The following is a 27,233-nucleotide window of genomic DNA, read 5'->3' on the forward strand; positions in this document are numbered from 1 at the left end:
ATCAAGGCCTTATCGACAGTGTGTGTGTGTGTGTAGGTGTTTGTGTGTGTGTGTGTGTGTGTGTGTGTGTGTGTGTGTCTCTACTCCACATGGCAGAGGGACACTGAAGATCCACACACTCTGAATCCAGCACAGAGGGATGTGAAATGTGTGCGGAATCTGTGCAGGAGGGTCAGTGTGTCAGAGTCAGAGATGCTGTAGAAGGACAGAGTGCCGGCCGGACAGTCCAAATACACCCCTAACCTGTACAGACACACACCTTTACCAGCACCATCATCACCCACTCCTGCTCTGCGGTAGGGGGAGGGGGGGGCAGATATGAGTGTTTGGTTTTTATTGTGCCAGACAGAGTAACTGCGTTTATTGCACTCAAGACTCCAGGAGTTTTTATTCCATCCAAACATACAGTCAGAATCCCGTCCTTTCCTGCTGATTCCTTTGTATGTCACTGCTACCGAAACTTTTCCCCACTCACTCAACTCAGCCTCCCAGTAACAGCGCTCACACACACTCTCTCTGCACAAAACCTGTGGCTCGTACGCAAATCTCTCCGGATGATCAGGAAATGGCTGCTCCTCTATCTCCCATGCGTATGTCGCCTTCCTGTTCCCCTCAGACAGAGACAGGTATCTGTTTGCTGTGTTTGGATCCAGTGTGAGCTGACAGCCGTCTGCACAGCAGAGACATTAATGAGATTAATTATCATTATTAATATTCACCTCATTATGTGTGAGAGATAAAGAGCTGTCAGTTGTCGATACAGACTCACATTTCCTGGGTCCTGGTTTGGTCCTGTTCTCTCCTCCATGGTCCACACTGTAGGAACAGCAGAACAGAGTGAGCGTGTGTGTGTGTGTGTGTGTGTGTGTGTGTGTGTGTGTGTGTGTGTGTGAGGTGCAGTGTGGAAACTCTCTGTACTTACAGAAGTGTGAGTGTGTCTAGTTTAGTAGCAGACAGCGCTCTCACTCCTGAGTCTCCTGGGTGATTGTATCTCAGGTCCAGCTCTCTCAGGTGTGAGGGGTTTGAACACAGAGCTGAAGCCAGAGAATCACAGCCTCTCTGTGTGACTCTACAGCCTGACAGCCTGCAGAGAGAAGGACACACACACCTTACACACATTAATATAAACTAACAGGGCTGTGTGTGTCAAACACATGGCAGTATGTTACACACCTTAGACACATTAATATAAACTAACAGGGCTGTGAGTGTCAAACACATAGCAGTGTGTTGCACACCTTACACACATTACACACATTAATATAAACTAACAGGGCTGTGTGTGTCAGATGCATAGCAGTGTGTTACACATTACAGCACATTAATATAAACTAACAGGGCTGTGTGTGTCAAACACATAGCTGTGTCACACACCTTACAGCACATTAATATAAACTAACAGGGCTGTGTATGTCAAACACATAGCAGTGTTACACACCTTACAATACATTAATATAAACTAACAAGGCTGTGTTTGTCAAACACATAGCAATGTGTTACACACCTTAGAGCACATTAATATAAACTATCAGGGCTGTGTGTGTCGAACACATAACAGTGTGTTACACACCTTACTGCACATTAATATAAACTAACAGGGCCGTGTGTGTCAAACACAGTGTGTAATCCACCTGCTACAGCTCAATATAAAATAATAATACCACTGAATATGGATGACAGAACTGTTTATTTCATTTTTTTGAGTTGATACTTCTAAAAAAATTGTTTGGTCCAATTGATGATATATTTAAATTTTTTAAATGGGATGGGTCTTATTCTACCAAGAGGAAGAACAGGAACATGCTATTTCAGTTCTGTGGAGTGTCTGTTTTCACATTAGAAACATTGACATCAGTGTTGTATTTAGTCACATTGTAGCCCTTATTTATTGAAGGGGCTTGTGTTTGTACTCACCCCATTCTCTGCAGTTTACAGTGTGGCTCCTCCAGTCCAGCAGAGAGCGCTCTCACTCCTGAATCCTGCAGCTCGTTGTCTCTGAGCTCCAGATCTCTCAGCTCTGAGTGAGGAGAACGCAGGACTGAGACCAGAATATCACAGCAGCCCTCTGTGAGATTACACCAACCCAGCCTGTGGAGAGACCAGACACACACACACACACACGCACACACACACAGAAATGCACTGCTGTTTGAATCACTGTGCATCTTGGCAGTTGATATATATGTAAAAAGGCAAGGGGCTGTGTGTTTATAAAGTATTATGACTGATCCACCAAAGTCCTAGGCAATTACTTGGCTGTATTAACCAACAGAAATAACAAGAAAATTGAGGTTTGCAGCCTACTGCAAGGATTTCTTTGCCAAACCCTTTCCATATGATGACCTTATGATATGGGACACCATCTGATTTGAAAACATATTAATTTCATCTGCAAACACAGCGTTAGTATAATCACTGTGGTGCACCTGACAGGTTCTTAGTTCTACAAACATACAGTTGCGGCCAAAAGTTTACATATATCTCGGCTAAAGATATTCAAATTCAGTTTTTTCACAACTCCGCACATTTCATGTTACCACACATTTTTTTGGAAGGTCAATTAGGGTATCTACTTTGTTCACATCAGAGGTAATTTTAAAATAATCGATTAGAGATTTATTTCAGCTTTAATTCACTATACCAGAATTCCAGTGGGTCAAAAGTTTACATACACTAAGTTCAGTTGACTGTCTCTTTAAACAGTCTGGAAGATTCCATAAATTGATGTAATGACTGTTTAGAGGCTTCTGATTGGCCAATTGTCATAATTATGAGTTAATTAGGAGTTAATTGGCACCTGTGGCTGTATTTAAGGGCCTACCTTTAGAGCTACTGCCTTTTTGCCCTCGATACCATGGGAAAAATCCAAGCAATTCAGCCGAGACCTCAGAAAAAAATTGTGGACCTCCACAAGAGGGCATTTTTACGAGCAATTTCCAAGCAACTGAAGGTACCACTACCATCTATACAAACAATTGTATGCAAATATAAAAATCTTGGGCCCACACAGACACTGCAATGTTCAGGGAGGAGGCACAAACTAACTCCCAGGGCTGAACAAACTGTCGTCCGAAAGGTTCAACTGAACCCCAAGACAACAACAAAGGAACTTGTGAAGGAGTTGGAGGCATCAGGTACCAAAGTATCTACATCCACCATTATGAGAATCCTACTGCCGAAAGGCAGTCAAACAAGGAAAAAGACCCCACTCCAAGACTGGCATAAAAAAGCCAGAATTAAGTTTGCAGGTGATCACTAGGACAAAGACCTAGCCTTTTGGAGGAGTGTTCTCTGGTCAGATGAAACAAAAATTGAACTGTTTGGCCATAATGATCAGCGCTAAGTATGGAGAAAAAAGGGTGAGGCTTTTAATCCGAAGAACACCATCCCAACTGTGAAGCATGGGGGTGGCAGCATCATGTTGTGGGGGTGTTTTGCTGGAAAAGGGAAGCAACACCTCACAACATCAGCTAGAAAGTGAAAACATGGTCACAACTGGGTCTTCCAGCAGGACAATGATTCTAAGCATACCTCCAAGGTTGTAAAAAAAATGGCTTAAAGACAACAAAGTGAAAGTATTGGAGTGGTCATCACAATGCCCTGACCTGAATCCCATAGAAAATTTGTGGGCTGAACTGAAAAAGCGTGTCCAAGCAAGGACATCGCAGCAGTAAGCCGGGCATTCAGATTCTTCATGTATGACATCCGGAGAATCCGCCCCTTTCTCACCACTTACTCAACCCAGCTCCTGGTCCAAGAAATGGTACTATCCCGCCTGGACTACTGTAACTCTCTTGTGGCTGGACTACCGGCATCTGCCATCAGACCCCTGCAACTCACTCAGAATGCTGCAGCTCATCTGGTCTTCAACCTCCCCAGACACTCCCACATCACTTCCCTTCTCACTACCCTCCACTGGCTGCCTGTTATAGCTCGCATCAAATTTAAAACATTGGTCCTAGCATACCAGGCAGTCAAGGGATCAGCCCCAGCATACCTCCACAAGATATTAAAACCCTACATGCCAGCCAGATCCCTCCGTTCCGCTACCTCAAGACGCCTGGCACCTCCCCCTCTTTGCACCTGCGCTTCCCGAACACGTCTCCTGTCTGTTCTGGCTCCACGATGGTGAAATGACCTCCCCGACAACACTGAATAAAATGTGTCGGTTATTAGAGTCGGTATGGTTACCATGGCTATGGCAGCTTGCTCTGAGCCATTTACTGCTACCTTGGTTCATTCTTAGAAAACATTTATAATGACACTTCTGCAAAACGCAATTATCTGATAACAACTATTAACACTCAGCCAATATTCGTTTACCATTTTCATCAAACAATGTGACCCTCATGTTGACACTTGTTGCTGGTGTTGTACGTTTAGCTTTGGTTTTGACCTAATGGTGCTAGTTTACTAGTCAACCTAACCTATCCTAATGTTAGCTAACCCATGAATCAACATAGCTAGTACCAATATATGAAGGACTGGACAGTAATCTGCCATAGCCCATTATACTTTGTGATTTTTTCCAGGAAGTATTCAAAATGAAGCACAATGACTGGGTGTGAATTGTTTGCTATGTCAGAGTTTGTAAATTTACCATCATCCAAATACTATTGGTTCAAAGGATAGCCCAGCTAGTCGCTAATCGTTGCCAGCTATCATTATACCAACACACTACCAGGAATAACGTCACGTTAGTCAGTTAGCCAGCACATATGGGTCCTGTTTCATGTACAGTCTCTGTATCATCGGAGCAGGAACCAATGTTCTATGATCTGTGAATTAGTTTAACTGTATTCTATTATTACTATTAGCTTTCACCTCAGCCACAACCTGCTTAACCCATTTTATTTGCTGTGGTAGATCCCTTCCAGCATTTCTGCTACATTCCATTCTACTGTTACTTTACACCAAGCTGGCTAGTAGAGGACAGGCTCCTCCTTGCTAGCAGGGTTCCACCGTTTGAGGGTTCTTCCCCCCCCACTGGGAGTTTTTTACGTTATGTACTTGCTATTTGGGTGTTCAGGTCTGGCATTTGCTCTGTGCTCTTTTTGCTCTGTTTGCTAATTTGTAAAGTGTCATTGTGACAGTTCTCTGTAAAAAGCACTACATTACATTACATTACAGGCATTTAGCAGACACTCTTATCCAGAGCGACGTACACAACTTTTACATAGCATTTTTACATTGTATCCATTTATACAGCTGGATATATACTGAAGCAATTCCGGTTAAGTACCTTGCTCAAGGGTACAACGACAGTGTCCTTACCCGGGAATCGAACCTACAACCTTTCGGTTACAAGCCCAGTTCCTTACCCACTGTGCTACACTCCGTCCCTACACTATACAAATGAAATTGAATTGAAATAGTTATTACTATTATTAATATTGCACAATACCCCATTCTGATTGATCGGTTCAGGTAGTCAGCTGTTTACAAAACAAAACCACTGTTGTTAGACGGTATGAATTCTTTATTGTATAAAAACGCCTAAAAATGAGAAGCAGACGTGGGGTCAGAGCTGAATCGTCTAATCAGCTTTAACTATAATTAACATTAACCTGTCATTGGCTACTGGATTGACAAGTGTGTCCAATAAAGAATACAAAAACAGATGCATGCTGTTTTGTGTAGATAGTAACTGTTCAGACCTCTTTAGCAGCAATAACCTCCAACAAATGTTTCCCATAGCTGCCGATCAGACTTGCACAATGGTTAGGAGCAATTCTAGACCATTCTATTCCATTCCATTACATTACTGGCATTTAGCAGATGCTCTTATCCAGAGCGACTTACACAACTTTTTTTACATAGCATTTTACATTGTATCCATTTATACAGCTGGATATATACTGAAGCAATTTCGGTTAACTACCTTGCTCAAGGGTACAACAGCAGTGTCCTACCCGGGAATCGAACCTGCGACCTTTCGGTTACAAGTCTAGTTCCTTACCCACTGTGCTACACTCCATCCATTCCTCTTTACAAAACTGCTTCAGTTGATTCATATTTCTTGGATTTCGTGCACAAACAGCCCTCTTCAGGTGATGCCATAACATCTCATTTGGGTTAAGGTCTGGACTCTGACATTCCAAAACAGAACAATTTTCTTCTGTTTCAACCATTCTGTATTTGATTTATTCATTTCATTTATTCATGACTTAAGCAAGTTCAAGAGATTTCAGGTCCTTTACTGTTACCCTAGGGTTGTTTTTGACCTGTTTCAGCTTTGCACGCTGCACTCTTGTCGTGATCTTTGCAGGATGCCTACTCCTAGGGAGAGGAGCAACAACACTGGATTTCCTCCATTTGTAAACAACTTGTCGTATTGTGTATGGATGAACACCCAGGTCTTTAGAAATGTTTTTGTAACCTTTTCTAGAATATCTACAATTTTTCTTCTAATGTCCTCTGAAAAATGTCTTGTTTTGTTCAGGGCATGGTTCACATGAACAGACATTTCTTGGGGAGAGCAAACTCTGACAGTAACTAAACTCAGTGTGCCTTTTTTCTAGGGCAGGGCACCACCCACCCACACCTCCAATCTCATCTTATTAATTGGAACATGTGACTCCAATTAGCTTCTGGAGAAGTCATTAGCTGAGGAGTTCACATACTTTTTCCAACCGTGCCTGTGAATGTTTAAATTATGCATTCAGTTAAGACAAGAAGTACAATCTTCTGTTATTAGTTCATTATTGTGGCTTTCTACATTATAAATCCAGGTAATTCTAAGGGGTTCACATGATACTTGATCATGTCTCTCTTTCATTTGCTTTATTTTCACAAAACATTTCAAAAGGTAAGTGCAATGATTTTATGGCTTGGCCTTTCATTTCTATTCTGTCCACGGCACATTTATTTAATAAAATGCATTTTTCTGTATACTGAATAATTCTGTATAATTTTCAATTTGCACGTTCAACACAAACAACTGTTTCCATAAAACAACTCATGTACATAAGTAGCTTTTAGCTAGCTTTCTGTCTGTTTAGCTATTAAGTGGTAACATTAATGATGCTTGATCACATCTCTCTTTCATTTGCTTTACAATGACACTCATTTTTGGCTTGGCCTTTCATTTCCATTCTGTGTTCATGGCCCATTTAATAAAATGCATTTGCTACCTTTTTCTGTATATTGAATAATTCTGTATAATTTGCAATTTGCACATTCAACACAAACAACTGTTTCCATAAAAGAAACGTGTGCACGTAAGTAGCTATTGGCTTTCTTTCTGTTTAGCTATCAAGTTTGAGAGCTGGCTAAGGACAATACATTAAAAATAAAATCTACCTGAAAATAGATTACCTAGTGAGAGGGGTGTCATCTCCGCTCCATTGCCATCTTACTGAACACTGGCTTATGTGATGTCAGAGCGAGATGCATGCACTGGTTGAGGCGTGCGTCTGTGAGTCTATTGCGCTTGAGATTCTTAATCCGATTTGTCGTTGAAAATCCTGACCCACAAATATAGGTAGATCCAAACATTGCCAAAAGGTAAATGGCAAGTCTGCAGCAGTTGTTACACTGCTGTGCAGAACGAGTCCAAAACGCACACAGTTCTTCCTCATTGAAGTTGGCTTTCAGGAGATCGTTGGTTTGCAGCTGAATCATTTCCAGCTGGAATGTGCCCTCGTCAGTATCGGGCAGCAGAGCCTTTGCTTCGGCTGGGCATGTCCCGGTGGCAGTGACTCCTTTGCTTCGGCTGGGCATGTCCCGGTGGCAGTGACTCCTTTGCTTCGGCTGGGCATGTCCCGGTGGCAGTTACTCCTTTGCTTCGGCTGGGCATGTCCCGGTGGCAGTGACTCCTTTGCTTCGGCTGGGCATGTCCCGGTGGCAGTTACTCCTTTGCTTCGGCTGGGCATGTCCCGGTGGCAGTGACTCCTTTGCTTCGGCTGGGCATGTCCCGGTGGCAGTGACTCCTTTGCTTCGGCTGGGCATGTCCCGGTGGCAGTGACTCCTTTGCTTCGGCTGGGCATGTCCCGGTGGCAGTGACTCCTTTGCTTCGGCTGGGCATGTCCCGGTGGCAGTGACTCCTTTGCTTCGGCTGGGCATGTCCCGGTGGCAGTGACTCCTTTGCTTCGGCTGGGCATGTCCCGGTGGCAGTTACTCCTTTGCTTCGGCTGGGCATGTCCCGGTGGCAGTGACTCCTTTGCTTCGGCTGGGCATGTCCCGGTGGCAGTTACTCCTTTGCTTCGGCTGGGCATGTCCCGGTGGCAGTGACTCCTTTGCTTCGGCTGGGCATGTCCCGGTGGCAGTGACTCCTTTGCTTCGGCTGGGCATGTCCCGGTGGCAGTGACTCCTTTGCTTCGGCTGGGCATGTCCCGGTGGCAGTGACTCCTTTGCTTCGGCTGGGCATGTCCCGGTGGCAGTGACTCCTTTGCTTCGGCTGGGCATGTCCCGGTGGCAGTGACTCCTTTGCTTCGGCTGGGCATGTCCCGGTGGCAGCGACGCTAAATGGGTCGCACACGAATCGGAGTGCTTCGCTTGGGATTTTGAAATGGTCAAAACGCGTCTTGAAGTTGTCTTTCAGACTTTTCAGCAATGCCCCCATTGCTGACAGTGAAGTTGCATTTGCAGGGCCATCGCGCAGAGTAGGAAAGTGTAACTTTCTCCCCTTTAGATCGGACAGGAATAAATCCAAATGAGCCCGAAATTCATTCACTTTATGGAGCAGGTCTCCAACACTCGCACCTCTGTGGAAGCTAGCATGTTTAGTTTTGTAATGGCGCTTTATGTTGACGACCTTGTTAACTGACACTGTATTTTGAGAAATGAAACACAGCGGCAAAGGATTGGCGTGAGATGGTAAAATAAAAGCGAACTCATCTGTCCATTTGGGGTTAAAGTGCCGGTTCTTGGCATCAACCTTTCGGCGTTTGCTGTTGCTCATTGCTGCTACTCCGTGAAATGGCGGCAGGTGAGTGACTTGCGGTTCGGCTGAGTGAGGGCATTCTTGCCTGTATGATTGGATGATTATTAATGTAATAATAATGTAATTAAAGATAAGATAATATTTTTTCAAAATTCTGTCTACAATTTCAAATAAATAAATAAATTATTAAAAATTAAAAATTTTATCTATTTTTTTTTATTGATTGGGGGGCCAATCAAAATTGCGTTGTGGGCTGGAAGTGGCCCACAGGCCGGGCTTTGAGTATCGCTGCATTAGATGAACACTTCAGAAAACACAAAATTCGAGTTTGAAATATTTCACAATAATTAAACATTACTTTGGGACCTATACACTAATGTTAACTTTATGTAGGCTATCCCTGGCTTCACACCCACCAGTAACAGTCAGAGCAGAGTTTGCTAGCAAGCAACAAAAATAAATAAGTCACAACGGGAAAACAGATAAATAAACGTTTATGGAATAAACGGACAAAAAGTCTGTAGCCTATGTAAATTGCCCACTATACTTTTACCTGAAATCTAATTATGTGTGATCTTGATAAACGCGAACGTTAGCGATAACATGTTGTTGTTAGATTCGGTTAGCTGGCTAACTTGCCGTGTATTTCTCACAAAAGAAAAGAAAAGGTGTTTATGTGGGTAGTACCAAACGACTTATGTTGAGCTTCTTTCATGCGTTTCTCGATTCAATTTAAATGACTAGTTATTCCTCTTCATTTAGATTTCTTCCCGTCATAGTCAGTTTAAATGGTAGCTAAAACTAAACCAGGTTAAAACCTATGGCTGGACCGAACAGGCCGTTGCGGTCCAGCCAAAATAGTGCAAACCCCACCCATAACAACCTGTTCAGCTTGAAGGGGAGAGAAAATCACTGGATGTGTTTTTTTTTTTTTTTAATGTTTTGGATTTTTTTTTCTTTTCTTTAAAAAAACAAAAAAACAAAAAAAAAACCATTATCATCATGGTTGGTAGACCTGCAAGAATATAAAATGCCCAAAAATAGAATCATTGGTGCCCTTTAAAAGTTGTTAGAATACTTATCTAATAAATTCTCCTGTAAATTATGTTATCCTTGAGATGACAGCAGCTAGAGCCAGAACATTGATCTCTGAATCAGACTACTCCACACAGCAGGCCTGCTTACAATGGTATAATATCAAGAACCACAGAAGAGTGACTAAACTAAATTATTTAACATTGCTAATCTAAGCAGCAGCTAGCACAGCACAACTCTGCAGCACATACAAGTGCGTGACAAATGAGTAAAACTTCTCAACTTCATCACAAAGTCAGGGTGTGAAAGAGAGTGGGGTAAAGGTATGGATCTCATTAGAGTTGTTAGCAGGTAGTGAATAATGGAGATGGATGAAGACTGCAGTGTGAGAGAGACCTGAAATATTTCACTATGCAGGTGGTTTTACCTTATCAAACAGACATTTCGCATCCAGTAATGTGTAATAATTCTACTATATTTATGTAAGGTCATAAAGTACACAGCACTACTCACCCCAGTCTCTGTAGTTTGCAGTTTGGACTCATCAGTCCAACACAGAGCAGCTTCACTCCTGAATCTCCCAGGTTATTGTAGCTGAGGTCCAGATCTCTCAGGGGTGAGTTTGATGACTGGAGAACAGAGGCCACTATATCACAGGACTTATCTGTGAGGTCAAAGCTGTTCAGTCTGCAAAGAATAGATGATGTATCATGCTATAATTATATTAGGTATACTATACACAAAACATGTAATATTTGAATTGCAGTTCTCTGACAGTTCTACAGATGTAATTCTGACCCAAATGTCCCCTTTTCTTATACTGTAAGGTCTCTGAATTGTGGCTAGGAGCCCATCTACCATTTCTATGATCTTTTCTCTGGGCTTAACCCTCCCATCCTATCCCAGAAGTGCAGCTGTCACCTTTCACAATGGACAGTGCATTTACTTTCTTACATTTGGTTCTCTGACAAACTTCCATCAACATTGCATGTTAACACACAGCTAAAGATCTATAAAAGATTTATAAAAATAGATGAAGGAAATGGAATTGAAGGGATGGTTCTTGCATCGCTGCAAGAACCAATCACTGCATTGGTCTCATAAATAAAGTTTTGGGGCAACACCTTTACTGGGTTACTCACTGGGCATATTGTTAGTTCCACTGCCTAAATCCAGTAAATACGCATTCATACATCTAGGTAAACTTTACTCGATAGGAGACCTGTTTCCCTAAGATCTCAGAATTATCTTATGCAATCCACCAACCACAAAATGAGTTGCAATGTCACGGGAAGACAAACCAGCTAATAAACACTCTCCACAGCTTCCACAGGCAGTATGTGATAAGGGCGTCTAACTGATTGGGTGTAATACTAATTGCGTAGCGAAACATTCAGGTGATGAGCCACTTCCTCCAAATTGCTGAACACTACAGGATCAACCTCTGAGACGCAGCTACAGTAACTGGAACAGACTATCAAAGCATCTACACAAAAGAGTAAATAATCAGCGCTAGCATGTTTAGCTATGTTAGCCAGTCTCAAATCTCTGGCTATCTCTTGTCAGTTTTCATCCCAGCATTCCAAAGACCTCCCTGGCGACCCATTAATGGTTCTCTTTCTATTTATTATTTTCTGCAAACAAATACAGAGCACTGTTTTGTTTGAGCTACCTATTATGCATTGTATAGCTATGTGTGTGTGCCTTTCATGCTATCATGTGCATTGTAGGGTATGTAGATGCTTAACAGATTTCATCATAGTCTATTAAAAATAATTCAACTGGCCTACTATATTCTGTCATTGGCAGCATAATATTTATTAGTAGAACACTCTGCTACAACTGGTACGTTCTATCAGTGGTGGCATATGAAACACAGCATTAGGTTTAACCTGTCTGGGGTGTGTCTGCACTTTTGACTGGCTAGCAATCCCAGCAGGCTAACATGCAATATCAAAACTATTAACTATAAAACTATAAACTAGTCACTAAATAAGTGTTTATTGACTAAATAACTGTTTACAATTAGCTACATACATTTGAATTCCTTGAAATACATACACAATACAGCACCCTAAAAATACTTCTGTTAAAAAAAAATCACTTGCATCTAGCCAAAACAGACTTTTGGCAATATCTCCCAAAATATTTATTGAACTTTCCTGCCATTCGTTGGAGACAAAGAGAGGAGTGTTTCATTTGAAATATGTCGCTCAAGCTCTGATGCAACCACCTAAAAATAAATCTGTGTTACGGAAAGAAATATATACAGAAATAAATTAAGAAATAAATGCAGAAATGAAAGAATCAAAAAATAAAGACAGAAATATATACATAAATTAATGAATCAATAAATTAAATACAGAAATAAACAAATGCAGAAATACCCATTTATGTCAGATTTTATCTATTGATTTATTTTGGTGCACATTTATTTATTTTTTCATTTTTCTTTCATTTATGTTTATCTATGTATTCATGCATTCATTAAATTATTTATTTATTTTTAATTCTGGCATTTTTGGTCCTCTGTACATGCTCTGGGATATTTAATTAGGTTGACCCCAGGGATAGATCTTAGTTTCAGATCTTAGTAGCAAATTTTACAGGTTAATTTACTTCTTTAGGGCAGAAGTCCATGAATCACAATATTGATGGATGAGTGGTACTGTCGGATATCTAGTCTTTAGATCAGTGGCCTCAAACTCGTTGCCATAGAGGGCCTTGTGTATGCAGGTTTTCATTCCAACCTATTAATGCTGCCTTAATTTAGTCCAATTACTCATTCAGTCATATGCCTTTAACTGCATTGAAGCATAGAATATAAGCAAGTTTTTATTTAGACAATGCAGGTCACCATATACGTCGGGTTACCATTATGTGCAAACCTGCATCCCTAATTCAGCAAATAATTGAACTAATTATATAATCAAGATCTGAGGCTGGAATAAAAAACAGCATACACACGGCCCTCCATGGCATTGAGTTTGAGACCACTGATTTAGATTATCATATTTGAGAAACAGGCAATATAATTTACCTGGCAAACCTCATAGTACACATAGTGTAATTAGTGATTGAGTAACATGCTGTTTGACCGGAAATACTTTCTCTCTATCTGTCTGTTCAAATTCAATCACAGTGACATAAGAGCATGAAATGTAAAACACTGTATGATAAATAAATGTAAATATTAAAAGAGTAATAAAAAAGAGCGATGTAAGTGATTAAAATTTGTGAGTTTCCTTTATGATTTTTTTTTATTTTGAAACTCTGATCCACACACAAATAGCTACCAATGCACACACAGCTGCCGTTCCACACATACATAGCTGACTGTTTTCTTCTGTGGTTGGGGACTTGGAGTGGGGCTCAACCCAAAAGTCACTAAATTAATTGTGCACTAAAATCATTAAATACAGCTTAGAAAGACATATATCAATTTTCAGAGAACACATCCTATTATTACAAGAAACATAGCTAGTGTAGGTTGTAGGTGTAGGGCGTGCAGATTCTTCCTGCACAACATCCGGAGAATCCGCCCCTTTCTCACCACCTACTCAACCCAGCTCCTGGTCCAAACAATAGTACTATCCCGTCTGGACTACTGCAACTCTCTTCTGGCTGGCCTACCGGCATCTGCCATCAGACCCCTGCAACTCATTCAGAATGCTGCAGCTCGTCTGGTCTTCAACCTTCCCAGACACTCCCATGTCACCCCCCTGCTCACTACCCTCCACTGGCTGCCCATTATGGCTCGCATCAAATTTAAAACATTGGTCCTAGCATACCAGGCAGTCATGGGATCAGCTCCAGCATACCTCCACAAGATCTTCAAACCCTACATGCCAGCCAGACCCCTCCGTTCTGCTACCTCAGGACACCTGGCCCCTCCCCTTCTTTGCACTTGCGGTCACGTCTCCTGTCTGTTTTGGCTCCGCGATGGTGGAATGACCTTCCCGTGGAAGTCAGAACAGCTGAGACCCTGACCACCTTCAAACGACGACTGAAGACTCACCTCTTCAGGCTGCACCTCTCCCCATCCCTCCCTACCTCCCTGTAGTCTCTAATTGATTGTAATCTTAGGGTTGTAGCTAGATAAGCTGTTTATCTTAGTTGACTTAGTTGAGTAGGCACAAGTGCAATAACTATTGCTTGTTCTATTTGCATAGACTGCTTTGTTGCTGTTTTTGTTGTGTTAATCAGATTAACCTACAGGCTCCAAGTTAAACTACAAGCTTGTTCCCTGCACTTGGAACTGTACTTCCCTCTAGGGTTTTCAACACACTTGTTCCTGGTTTTGGTTATACACTTTGTTGTACGTCGCTCTGGATAAGAGCATCTGCCAAATACCTGTAATGTAATGTAATGTAACTCACCCCAGTCTCTGTAGTTTACAGTTTTGACTTATCAGTCCAGCACAGAGCAGCTCCACTCCTGAATCTCCCAGGTTATTGTAGCTGAGGTCCAGATCTCTCAGGGGTGAGTTTGATGACTGCAGAGCTGAGGCCACAATATTACAGGACTTCGCTGTGAGGTCACAGCTGTTCAGTCTGCAAAGAGTTCATGTATTATAGTATAATTACATTGCTGTATCTCATTGACATATCTCCTAGTGTGACTTACCATAACCTTTTGACCTAGCTTATGCTTACCGTGTGAACTAGACTTAATATGCTCATGACTATTGATAAATGTTGCATAAGGAGTATTGTACCTTATAGAACCTGTGTTTTTTTAGTTGTTCCAATGAACTTCAGTATGCACTTATTGTACGTCTCTTTGGATAAAAGCATTTGCCAAATAAATTAAATGTAATGTAATGTAATATTAGGTCAATAAAAAACATGTAGTATGTTAAATGTAACAATGAAAGTGTTCAGTGAAATTGATGATTTTAAGGTTGATGATGCTCTGAGGAAGATGTCTGTGCTACACGCTCCAACTGAAGCACTTTGGAGCTGAGAATTAGATGTCCTACTGGACTAAACTCTGACAGTTGCACAGATGTAATACTGATCCAAATGGTCCCTTTTCTTATACTGTAAGTACTCTGAAGTGGGACTAAGGGCGATTTTCTGTGATCTTTTCGCTGGGCTTAACCCTCCCATCCCATCCCAGAAGTGCAGCTGCCATCTTACAGAGTGGACAGTCAGGCAGTTTGCACAGCTACCAACAAAATGGAAAGATGTAAAAGATAACATATATCAGAGTGGACAGTGAGTTTGCTTAGCTAAAGGTAGATTCACTTTAGAAACAGGAAGCAATACATCCTTACAAAACCGTGATCACTAATTCTGCTTATTTAAAGTCACACATTACACAGCACAACTCACCTCAGTCTCTGTAATTGACAATTTGGACTCATCAGTCCAGCACAGAGCAGCTTCACTCCTGAATCTCCCAGGTTATTGTAGCTGAGGTCCAGATCTCTCAGGGGTGAGTTTGATGACCGGAGAGCTGTGGCCACAATATCACAGGACTTCTCTGTGAGGCCACAGCTGTTCAGTCTACAAAGAAGAGTTTATACATTCAACTCACTCCAAACAATGTATCAAAGTTTAAATAAATCATGTGATCATATTTTATCCAATAAAGGTTCAACCAGAAGCAGAAGGCCACAGGTTTTGTGTCCACAACAGTCATTGCACTTAAACAAAGGAATTGTTTTTTTTTACTTTTGGGGGCATATAGCAGGCAGTCAGCACAGAACATGACTTGCACTTCAGCTTTGAATCCCAGTCATTCGCAACACTTGCGTGATCAACCAGCTTCCACTTCTAATTAAAACACTTCCTTTTTTCTCTCCTTCTTTGTTCGTATCATTTGTCATTCTCTTTTCAGCAGTTTTCTTTTTATCCCAGTGATGTGTCACCACATCTTTTACGACAGCTGACTAACATTAGACCATTTTGGCTGTGATTTTCACAGAAACATATTGGTTAGGTTACCGTTCAATACCGCTCTAGCAGGTGTTATGACTGGTGACAAAAGCAGACTGCAGACGTGTCCAATCAAAGCAGCCTAAAGAACGCAAGGATTTGTGGGAGTTGAAGTCTCTTAACCTGAAGCTATGCTTGTGACTGCTGTAATGGTGTGAACTTCCATGTATGTTTCAGCAGCTTGATTTCTGCACGACATATCTGTTAAATTGGTCCTGTTTATCCGACACTGACATAATCTCGCATTTGGTGGGTGGTGGGGTGTTAGTTTCAGTCATATTGTAACTTAATATCCAAAGGAAAACGTTTTCAACATTCAAAAATGGCAAGTTACTCACACATACAAAGCACTGTCTATAAGTCATTAACACTTGCAAAATGAAGGCCTGCCACTAAAAGTACTGGTACGAAAAAGGTTACAAGAAACAATATTGGCTATCTTAGCTCTCACAAACACGGCGTATTCCAAAGCAATGCTGCTACCCAAAGTTTTTTAAATTATTTCAAGTAACTTGGCCCTGTGTTTTTCATCTTACCATGTCACATGGTAAGATGTGCATTTTTGTACACTGAAAACGTGTTTTTCTTCAGATATCAGATATTCAGATATAGATATTCAAACCCTACATGCCAGCCAGATCCCTCCGTTCTGCTACCTCAGGACGCCTAGCACCTCCCCCTCTTCGCACCTGCACTTCCAGAACACGTCTCCTGTCTGTTCTGGCCCCACGATGGTGGAATGACCTCCCTGTGGAGGTCAGAACAGCTGAGACTGTGACCCAATTCAAACGACGACTGAAGACCCACCTCTTCAGGCTGCACCTCTCCCCATCCCTCCCTTCCCCCCCTGTAAATGACTAAACTTAGGGTTGTAACTAGGCAGCTGTTTAATAGGTGACTTAGTTGATGCGCCAGTCTTAACGATTACTTGTATTTTTATTTATTTTTATTTTTCCATAGATTCCAGTTGTAGCCAGCCCCAGGTCTCGACTGCTGTGATTGGGGGAACAGACAGAGATTTTGTTTTTTTGTGGGGAGGGGGGGAGCTTTTTCTAAGGCACAGTGCTCGCCATACAGTTTACAGGTGGGTATTGCTTGGCGATATATAAAATTAAAAAAATTCAAGATCATTGAATCTTTTCAGTTTAATTTCATGCACATGCACAATTATGTGCTTGTGGACAACAGGTTAATATCAGATTTACAGGTTGCGTTAACATTGGATTCTGCGTTATTTACACACATAAGAAGAGCCTAAATGCAGCGGGAAATACACTGTGCTCTATAAATGCGCTTTGTGGTATAAATTAAAAAAAAACTATTGCTGAGACAAACGGCGCAGTAGCCCAATTCAAACTATAACAGGCTGGCACCTTCAGAAACCCAACACAAATTCCCGCACTCATTTGACAGGCATCCGACGAGCCTTCATTTACAAATTTATCAGCAATCTCCTTCAGTCTCAGCTCCCGAGCGGGTCTACCCTTCTCGCTTGGTCCGTTTTATGTTTTATCTTCTGAGATCCACTTTCTGTGTTTATAAGGTTTATAAGGCATTTTGATAAATGTATTTGTAGCTAGGACTGCTCTTTGCTCTCTTCCTCGGCTATGTAGATGAGTTTACAATTTGACCAGAAAAACGACAATTGACATTGGACAACAGCATATACAGACATATTTCCCAGCAAGCTTTGCATATCAGAAAATTACCAAATAAATTACCACAAATTATTTAATTGAAAAATTTGTTTTCTGCAGAATGGGCAGATTAAATCTGACATGATCAGAGACTATTGTACAAAGACAGCATACTATCCATGACTGAGATGACTGCTCATTGAATCATATATAAAACAGACAGCACCCACAACTAAACCACATTTTACAATGTCTAATGAGTCTCTCAAATGTTATTAAGAGCTCTACACAAATGTACTTTTTTAACATAGATTACTGATAGTCATGAAAGTGTTTGTCATGTTTTTAAATGGAAGTGATTTAATGGGGTGTTGTAGACATGACAGATGTACTGATTGTTTGTGTAGGGAGTAGGGGCAGCTAACATTAATTTCGTAACATGGCCGTTGCAGGTAACGGTAGCTACAGTAGTGTAGTAAAAAAAAAAAAAAAGTAGTCAAACAGTATAAATGCCCCAGCAGTCAGCTGTTTTCAATTTTTACATACATTTTACATTCCGATATAATTGGAATGCCAACATTGCATCAGCGAATGAAGTTATAAACACCTACTTAGTTAAATGGCCATGAACGGCTTTGCGATTAGATGATGTTCTTAATGCCGTCAGTTGCTTGTGCTTTTAAAGGAGGTAGCCCAGTAAGCGCAAACCAGAATATAGATGGAATCTAGACGTCTAAAGGGGTGGAAATCTAGGTTGACATGTTTTGACATTATGGACTAGGTTAGCTAAACTTAATTCAGCTGAAGTTTTACTTCCATATGGCTTGGCTGTATCCTAGCTGGTTAGAAAACTTTCACATTGAAACCAAATCTAGCCGAACACATAGATATGTCATAATAGACCAGCTAGATTAGGTTGAAATGTGAAAGTTTTCTAACCGGCTAGGACATGTTTCATCCCTTCAGACATTTAGATATGGTCTGTATTCGGTCTTGTGCTTACTCCTAGAAGAACGATACTCATCCATAGTCAGGAAAGGATACTATGTGGAGTTTGCATGTGAAATGAAAGAATGGATTTCAGGAATATAAAATCCAGGAATACACACACTAATTATACAGTTGCAAAAGCAATAGTTTTGAAGTAATAGGCAATTATTAGTTCGCAAATAAGCTTGTGTAACGTATTAGAGATGTGCCTGAGCCTTATGTGGGATTTGATCCCAGGGTCCCATAGGCAAGTGCGTTACCAGAGCCACCAACGAACTAGCTGCAACGGGCGTAAGTTTTTTCTGGTCAAAAATATGTATGTCCATTTTGCGTATGTATGTAATGTTTTGATTGGCCGGTGTAGTTAAATGTCCAATGGGGATATGTATTATTCGTGGGCCTGGAGTATTTGTGATGATGTAATGGGCAGGAAAAAGAAAGAGGAGGAAAAAAAAAAGTTAAATCCCCTAAGTTTGGGCCTTTACTTTGCGGTCGTGAGAAGTTGTTTGTGAATTCTGTCTGTTGATGGGGTCAGAAGTTACAGAAATGAATGCTTTTAAGGGCTGAGAGTCAATATATGTGTGTGGCATGCCGCCCCACCAAGCCGTAACTTGGCAGGATGGCATACCTGCTATCCCAATAGCCTCTCTTTATTTCAGTCAGTTTGAGTTGTATGTTTTGACAACGGTTGATCCATGAGATTATGCTACATTTCTTTTTAGTTTTTGTCATTTTTATTCATGCCTTTTCCATTCATTTTAGTCAAGACAAAAATGACTAAAATCATATTTATTTTATTCGATGAGAAAAACCAAGTATTTTAGTCACATTTCAGCCCTAACAAACTTTTGCCACATTTAATGCCCTGCTTCCAGTAAATCACATGACTATAACATTATTTGTAACATTATCAGAGTGTTTGTGACAACACATCAGTTTTGAGAGTGCATGGCCCTTTTACATGAGTGAACACTGCTTGACGTGTGAATACAGCAATATCCAGCTGCAGTGTGAACATCACTGTCATAAAGCAGCAATACAGACATGAAAGATTCATATAAAACATGAATTAGTTTTATTCAACAACTCATAGCCTTTGTTGATCAAACATTGTTGATTAAAATAAATATACATAATTAGACAATGTAACTGCATGCATTTGTTTGGGCATAACATTTTATTTCAGCAAAGTCATTACAGCTATCCAACCGGAGTAAACTGAATATGTGTGTGATCTTTGCTGTGAATATTCTCCAAGTGTCAATGTAGAGAACAAAGAGTACATGTAACCACAATTTTACATAATGTTGATAAAACATCCACAGCTTTGCACTGCAAATAAAATTTATGTATTACTCGCCTACAGTTAGCTGAGGAAAACTGGCTATACCAGATGGCATTGAGCATTATGCGAATACAATGTGGTAATGCTCATTAAATAACATCAACGTTGATGCTCTGCTGATGCACCTTGTCTTACTTTTTTTTTAATTGCAATATAGCACCAGTCTTGGTGCTGTGGCAATAACTACAACTCTCCTGGCTTAAGCACAGTATGCCACAGTTAAACCGAACACTGTGACAAACCTACTTCTTTTCTTTTTCGAAGCGCTAAATAAACTGACGCCAATTTGAAATCATGGACATCCATCTTTCAGTCAGAGAACTGTCTGTAATCTGCAATCATCGTCATTGTCGTGTTTTCAGATCAGAACTAGAGAATCTGAATCTACGCTCTCCCCTCGTAGAGTGTCACTAAGCGATTTCTTTGAAGCCGCAATGAGAAAAGGTATGCACACTTTTGGATGCGGTGCTGTGTTTGGATGTTTGATTTCAGCCTTATTCACCTTCTCCCACTGAGGAGAAGCGAGAGTGAGAGGGTGAAGTGCATGGCCAATGGGATGAGCACACACTATCCACACAGTGGTCATGGGAGTTGTAGTGTCATGTAGTATTACCATGGAGAGACTGAACTATTTACTCATAATTTTGATGAAAACACTGAAATGAGGGCACTAGCTAGATTAAGCAATGATTTCTTTTTACACCAAATTTCCACTTGTCTGACAATATTATCATACCTCTGACCAGGAATATAAAGGGTGAAAATCATCAATCAGTCATCTACATTATTAATGGTGTAATACTCACATGGCCTTCCTGCAGCTCCTGACTACAGGTACCAGTCTCTGATGACCTGCTGCTGATGTGTTGTAGGTCTTCAAGTCAAACTCATCCAGGATCTCCTCTGACATTAGTAACACAAAGGCCAGAGCTGAACATTGGTGTGGTTCCAGCTCTGTATCAGAAAGTTTACCTGATCCCTGGGTACTCATGATTTCCTCTACAAGAGAGTTGTCATTAAGTTCATTGAGACAGTGGAACAGATTGATGATCCTATCGGCTGAAGATTCCTCCCTGATCCTCTTCTGAATGTATTGGACTGTTATGTCAATGCTCAATGATCTGCTCTCTGACCATAGACTGAGAAATAAAGTAAAACTGGGCCTTGTTTTGTGTCTTCCTCCATCAGATCTGCTTCCTGTCTGTGTCAGTAGTCCCCCTAAGAGTGTCTGAATAGAGTCCAGAGAGAGGCCAAGAAGGAATCGGAGGAAAAGGTCCAGGTGTCCATTCTTATTCTCTAAGGCCTGATCCACTGCACTCATGTGTAACTCAGACAGCTGCACTCTGTCACTGTGAGGTTTTGATTCTTCTGCTCTGAGTACATTTCTGTTCTCATTTACACATGAATTAAACACAAACAAGGCAGCCAGATACTCCTGAATGCTCAGATGCACAAAGCAGTAGACCTTCTCCTGATCCAATCCACACTCCTGTTTAAAGATATTTGTGCACACCCCAGAGTACACTGAAGCTTCACTGACATCAATGCCACTCTCTCTCAGGTCCTGTTCATAGAATATTAGATTGCCCTTTTCCAGCTGTAGAAAAGCCAGCTGCCCCAGTTTCAGGATGATTTCTGTATCTGATGCTGACATCTTCTTTGAATCCATCTCATTGGCGCCATGATACTTCTGATTCTTCATATTAGTCTGAATGTGCAGGAAGTGTGTGTACATTTCAGTCAGTGTTTTGGGCAGATCTCTACTCTCTACGTTACCCAACATTGTCTCCAGAACAGTAGCAGAAATCCAGCAGAAGACTGGTATGTGACACATGATGTAGAGACTCCTGGATGTCTTTATGTGTTTGATAATTCTGCTGGCCTGGTCCTGATCTCTTATTCTCTTCCTGAAGTACTTCTCCTTCTGTCGGTCACTGAACCCTCGTATCTCTGTCACTCGGTGGACACACTCAGGAGGGATCTGATTGGCTGTTGCTGGTCGGGAGGTAATCCAGAGGAGAGCAGAGGGAAGCAGATTACCCTCAATGAGGTTGGTCAGCAGCACATCCACTGATGATGGCTTTGTTATATCACAGCAGTTCTCATTGCTTTGGAAATCTAGAGGAAGTCGACACTCATCCAGACCATCAAAGATAAACACAACCTTGACTTCATCACCTTCAATGCTTTTGATCTCTTTCAGTAGTGGAAAGTAGTGTTGCAGAAGTTGCATCAGACTGAATGGTCTTTCCTTCTTCAAATTCAGATCTCGGAAAGGGAGAGTGAAGATGAAATCAATGTCCTGATTGGCTTTTCCTTCTGCCCAGTCCAGAATGAACTTCTGAACAGAGACAGTTTTCCCAATGCCAGCTATGCCCTTCGTAAGCACAGTTCTGATGGTTTTCTTTTGTCCAGGTAAAGGCTTAAATATGTCATTGCAGAGTATTGCAGTCTCCTGCGTGGTTTGTCTCTTGGATGCTGTCTCAATCTGTCTGACCTCGTGCTCATTATTGACCCCCCCACTTCCCCCCTCTGTGATGTAGAGCTCTGTATAGATCTCATTCAGGAGGGTTGGGTGGCCCTGCTTTACTGAACCTTCAAATATGCATTCAAACTTCCTCTTCAGATGAGTTTTCAGTGTCTGCTGGGCTCGTTTTATGGATTCATCTGAAAAGGGAAATATAAAAACGAATTATCTTTACAATATGGCAAACATTTCCCATTCAATTACAAAGAAGAAAGTCAATAAAAGTGTTAATGCACTCAGTTCTCTCAATATTTTACATGTATCAAAGTGTTACATACCTCTATCAGTATGTTACACACCTCACACAGTGATGCACACCTCTGTCACAGTGTGTAACACACTTCTCACACAGTATTGCATACCTCTGAATTATAATCCATATTAAATGCAACAACAGCAAAAAAACTACAAATTCTTGCATTTGCACAATAACAATGAAGGAATAAACTTAAAGTAACAATATCGAAGATCTCTGTTTCGTTGTCATTGGCGGCATCTATGGCAATAAGCGGTAAATTGCAGGTGTGTTTTTGGACCTCACTTCCCAGAGATCCAAACAGTGTCGCCTGTGTGACGTCAGTCAGTTGGCACCTGGGCCAAGCCTACGGGAATGTCGTCACTGACACCCAGTTCATAATACTTGGTAATACTGAAAATGCAAGAGCTTTCATCAGTGGGCCAAAGGCTCAGTCACAATTGTGTTACCTCATTCGGCAACAGATAGTGATTTAACTGACATTTATTTAAATAGAAATCTTTGAGATTATTACTTTAAGCTCAATTGTCGTTTTACATTATTTTTTCCTCTTGGGTTTATGTTGTGGATTTGTCTTTGTGGTAAATACTGTCTTCAAAGGTCACATGGTAATTTTACAATTTAATATTTTTTATCCTGAGTGCTCTTTAGCCCTGGATGCTAACTCAAATCTGCCTACATTTGCTTGCCCCCATAATCACTGCTTGATGCTATAGTTTAATTTAAATGCCTTTGTGTGCGCATTGGTTGTGACATTTTCTGTATTTAATATTGTCAGTGTAAAACACTATTATGAAAATGTGGATGCTACAACTAATTTCAGCTGTTGAATGGACACACATTAGCAATGAGAGAAAACTCTCACTGTGCTGCTCATCTCTCTCCAGTGAGTCGGCAAGATCCTTCTGCTTCATGTTTCTCAAGATGTGGGGTGTGATCTTCAGAGACCTCTCACTGCCACAGGTCTCCAGCATCTTCTCAACTATGTACAGGGCCTCAGGATCCTCCTGCTCTCTCTCAGTGCATTCTGGATAATCATCAATTTGATGACTTTTGAACAATTCCTTCATCTGCATAAACTTAACCAGCACAGAAGGATCTTCAGACAGACTCTTAAAGCATTCTGGGCAATCCTGACTCAGATGGCTCTGAAACAGCTTTAACTTGTCATCCTTCTTCAGCTTCATCAGAGTGTGCAGAAGACACTAAAATAAACACATAGAGATGTGTGCAGTATCAGTGTGATTAAGGTTATGTGCCAAATTAGGCACTTAACAGAAACAGTATCTGTGCATTGCATATTACATACACATTACATATAATCAAATTAAATTTACTGATCTAAAAACAAATAACAATGAAAAAAGCTGATCTCTCACCTGTTTAGGGGAAGATAATTTCACTGAACTCTTCTCATCCAAAGAGCAGGAATCCAGTGACTGCTGGATACTGTGAACAAAACATGGAGAAAGAGCTTCCAGGTAAATTCATCCTCTTATTGCAGCTTTAACTCACATCACACCTGAATATCACAAAATACTCCTCACTGACAAGTTGAATGTGATATAATACACCCACTTACACCTGAATGGTGTCAATGACATTAACGTATAATAAACAAGTAGTGTCAACATTAATTAAATTTTTTTCATTATATATGACCTTTAGGTCATGTCATCAGGCAGCACAATGTTAATTTCCACAGCTATGCTGATGACACACAATTATACATTGCAGTTGAGCCAAATGATCCGAATGCATTATTCTCCCTGCCTACCTGTCTGTCTGCAGTGAATCAATGGATGAGCAATAATTTCTTAAAATTAAACGAAGACAAGACAGAAATACTTTTAGTTGGCCCCAAAGCCAAAAGGGATGCGCTCTTTAATAGGTTAGGAAATTTGGCTCCCCAGGTTATAACAGAAGTAACAAGCATGGGTGTAATTCTAGACTCTGATCTAAGTTTTAAACCTCACACCAACAAGATGACAAAGACTGCTTTCTACCATCTAAGAAACATTGCCAAGGTACGGCCATTATTATCAAGACAAGATTCTGAGAAGTTAGTCCATGCATTTATTTCACATAGGTTGGACTATTGTAATGCTCTTTTTACTGGTGTTCCAAAAATCAATTGGAAGACTACAACTAATTCAGAACTCTGCCGCTAGACTTTTAACAAAAACAAGGAAGAAAGAGCATGTTTTAGCTATACTGCACTAGCTCCTACAACATAAAACACCCACCTACACATAACAGTTATCAGCAGATTGAACGTTAATTCAACAGTAGTGTCAATATGATCATGTTTAATTACCTGTGATCACCGGTAAAACTTGCTTTGAAGTAGACCGGACTATACATTGATTCATTACTCTTCATAGACAGACAGCTGGGTACAGGTGACTCTGCTCTTCCTACCTGGATTCTGTGAACAAAACATGAAGACACAACATCCAGTTATACTCATCCTGTTATTCCAGCTAAAACTGACAGCACATGGAGACAGGGCTTCCAGTTAAACTCATCCTCTTACTGCAGCTCTAACTCACAGCACATTGAGACACAGCATCTAGTTAAACTCATCCTCTTACTGCAGCTCTAACTCACAGCACATGGAGAAAGAGCTTCCAGTTAAACTCATCCTCTTACTGCAGGTCTGACTCACAGCACATCTGAATGTTACATAATACACCCACCTACACGATAAAGTTGTCAGCAAGTTTGAACATTAATTCAACAGTAGTGCCAATACGATCATGTCTAATTACCTGTGATCATCGGTTGACCTTCCTTTGAAGTAGATTGGACTATGCATTGATTCATTACTCTTCACAGACAGACAGCTGGGTACAGGTGACTCTGCTCTTTGTACCTGGACCCTGTAAACAAAACAAGGAGACACAACTTCCAGTTACATTCATGCTTTAACTGCAGCTCTAAATCACAGCACATGTTAAACTCATCCTCTGACCGCAGCTTTAACTCACAGCACATCTAGACTTAGCTTTCCATTAAACTCATCGTTTTACTGCAGCTTTACAACACATCTGAACATAACATAATACACCCACCTACACATGAAAATTGTCAGCAGACTGAATGTTAATTCAACACTAGTGCCAATATGATCATGTTTAATTACCTGTGATCACCGGTAGACCTTCCTTTGAAGTAGATTGGACTATACATCGATTCATTACTCTTCATAGACAGACAGCTAGGTACAGGTGACTCTGCTCTTTCTACCTGGACTCTGTGAACAAAACATGGAGAATGAGCTTCCAGTTAATCTCATCCTCTTACTGCAGCTCTAACTCACTGTGAGGGTGGGGAAGTGGTAACGACCATATGCAACTACAGTGAATTCAAAAGGGGTTTCTTAAAATTTACCCACCGAGGTGGAATGACCACTAGGTCTCAGAAAGAGACATAAGGAGGGGGATAACAAAAAGAAGACTCAATTCCTAAGGGAGAATATCCCAACACAAAGTAAATGTCTCGGCAGGAGAACAAAGCTAAGGCGTAAGGAGTGAATTAACTTTAGAAAGACTGCAGTGCAGTCTGAAAAAAAGCAAAAGAAAAGAGTGCCTCGTAAATGAGGGAGGCAAAAGGCATTTAAGGAAAATAAAAAATTAAAGCTAGGTGACTATTAGGACAGGCGTCTTACTACTAGTCAAAACAAAAAATGTAAAAATCCTATACCTTCTTCTTACCACAGTTTCTCTAAGAGAGCTTTTCTTTGTGTCGGCTTTCGTGTACGTAAATAGACACTAAAGCGAAGAACAGATCTCACGTGAGCGTATATAAACTCTCTCAATCAGTAGCAAACAATCGATCGTAATTAAAAGCAATCACGGAGCGCCCTCAGGCGGTCCTGAAGATTACCACACTCAGTTACCTGAAACAGCACTCCGTTTCCTCAACAGGGATCCTGAGTAGCCGATTAGCACGAAACGGTGTTGATTAGCACAACCCACGACGCAGCACAGCAAACGGAATAAGGAACCATGACACTCACAGAACATGGAGACAGAGCTTCCAGTTAAACTCATACTGTTACTCCAGCTCTAACTCACAGCACATGGAGGCAGTGCTTCCAGTTAAACTCATCTTCTTACTGCAGCTATAACTCACAACACATGGATGAACCAGCAATAAAGAACTTCCAGTTAACATCATCTTACTCCAGCTCTAACTCACAGCACATGGAGGCAGACCTTCTAGTTAAACGTATCCTCTTACTGCAGCTATAACTCACAACACATGGATAAACCAGGGATAAAGAACTTCCAGTTAACATCATCTTACTGCAGCTCTAACTCACAGCACATGGAGATGCAATTTCCAGTTAAACTTGTCCTGTTACAACAAAACTCACAGCACATGGAGACAGAGCTTCTAGTTAAACTCATCATCTCACTGCAGCTCTAACTCACAGCACACGGAGACAGAACTTCCAGTTAAACACATCCTTACTGCAGCTCTAACTCACAGCACATGGAGACAGAGCTTCCAGTTAAACTCATCCTCTTACTGCAGCTCCAACTCACAGCACATGGAGACAGAGCTTCCAGTTAAACTCATCCTCTTACTGCAGCTCTAACTCACAGCACA

The 27,233-nt window shown here is 41.0% G+C and overlaps 1 protein-coding gene across 1 annotated transcript; it reads right to left on the minus strand.

The window, feature by feature from the left end:
* Positions 1–80: 80 nt before the first annotated feature.
* On the minus strand, positions 81–25,492 carry LOC118215123 (NACHT, LRR and PYD domains-containing protein 3-like). The gene is made up of 11 exons (XM_035395571.1): positions 25,388–25,492; positions 24,934–25,044; positions 23,996–24,065; positions 23,482–23,821; positions 20,640–22,500; positions 15,256–15,429; positions 14,299–14,472; positions 1,915–2,088; positions 923–1,084; positions 770–816; positions 81–670 (listed from the first exon to the last, which is right to left on the minus strand). The coding sequence occupies exons 1-11, from the start codon at positions 25,432–25,434 to the stop codon at positions 81–83; spliced, it is 3,750 nt and encodes a 1,249-aa protein (XP_035251462.1). The 5' UTR covers positions 25,435–25,492.
* Positions 25,493–27,233: the final 1,741 nt, after the last annotated feature.

This window comes from Anguilla anguilla, chromosome 16 (assembly GCF_013347855.1).
Source record: "Anguilla anguilla isolate fAngAng1 chromosome 16, fAngAng1.pri, whole genome shotgun sequence".
NCBI classification, from domain to species: Eukaryota; Metazoa; Chordata; class Actinopteri; order Anguilliformes; family Anguillidae; genus Anguilla; species Anguilla anguilla.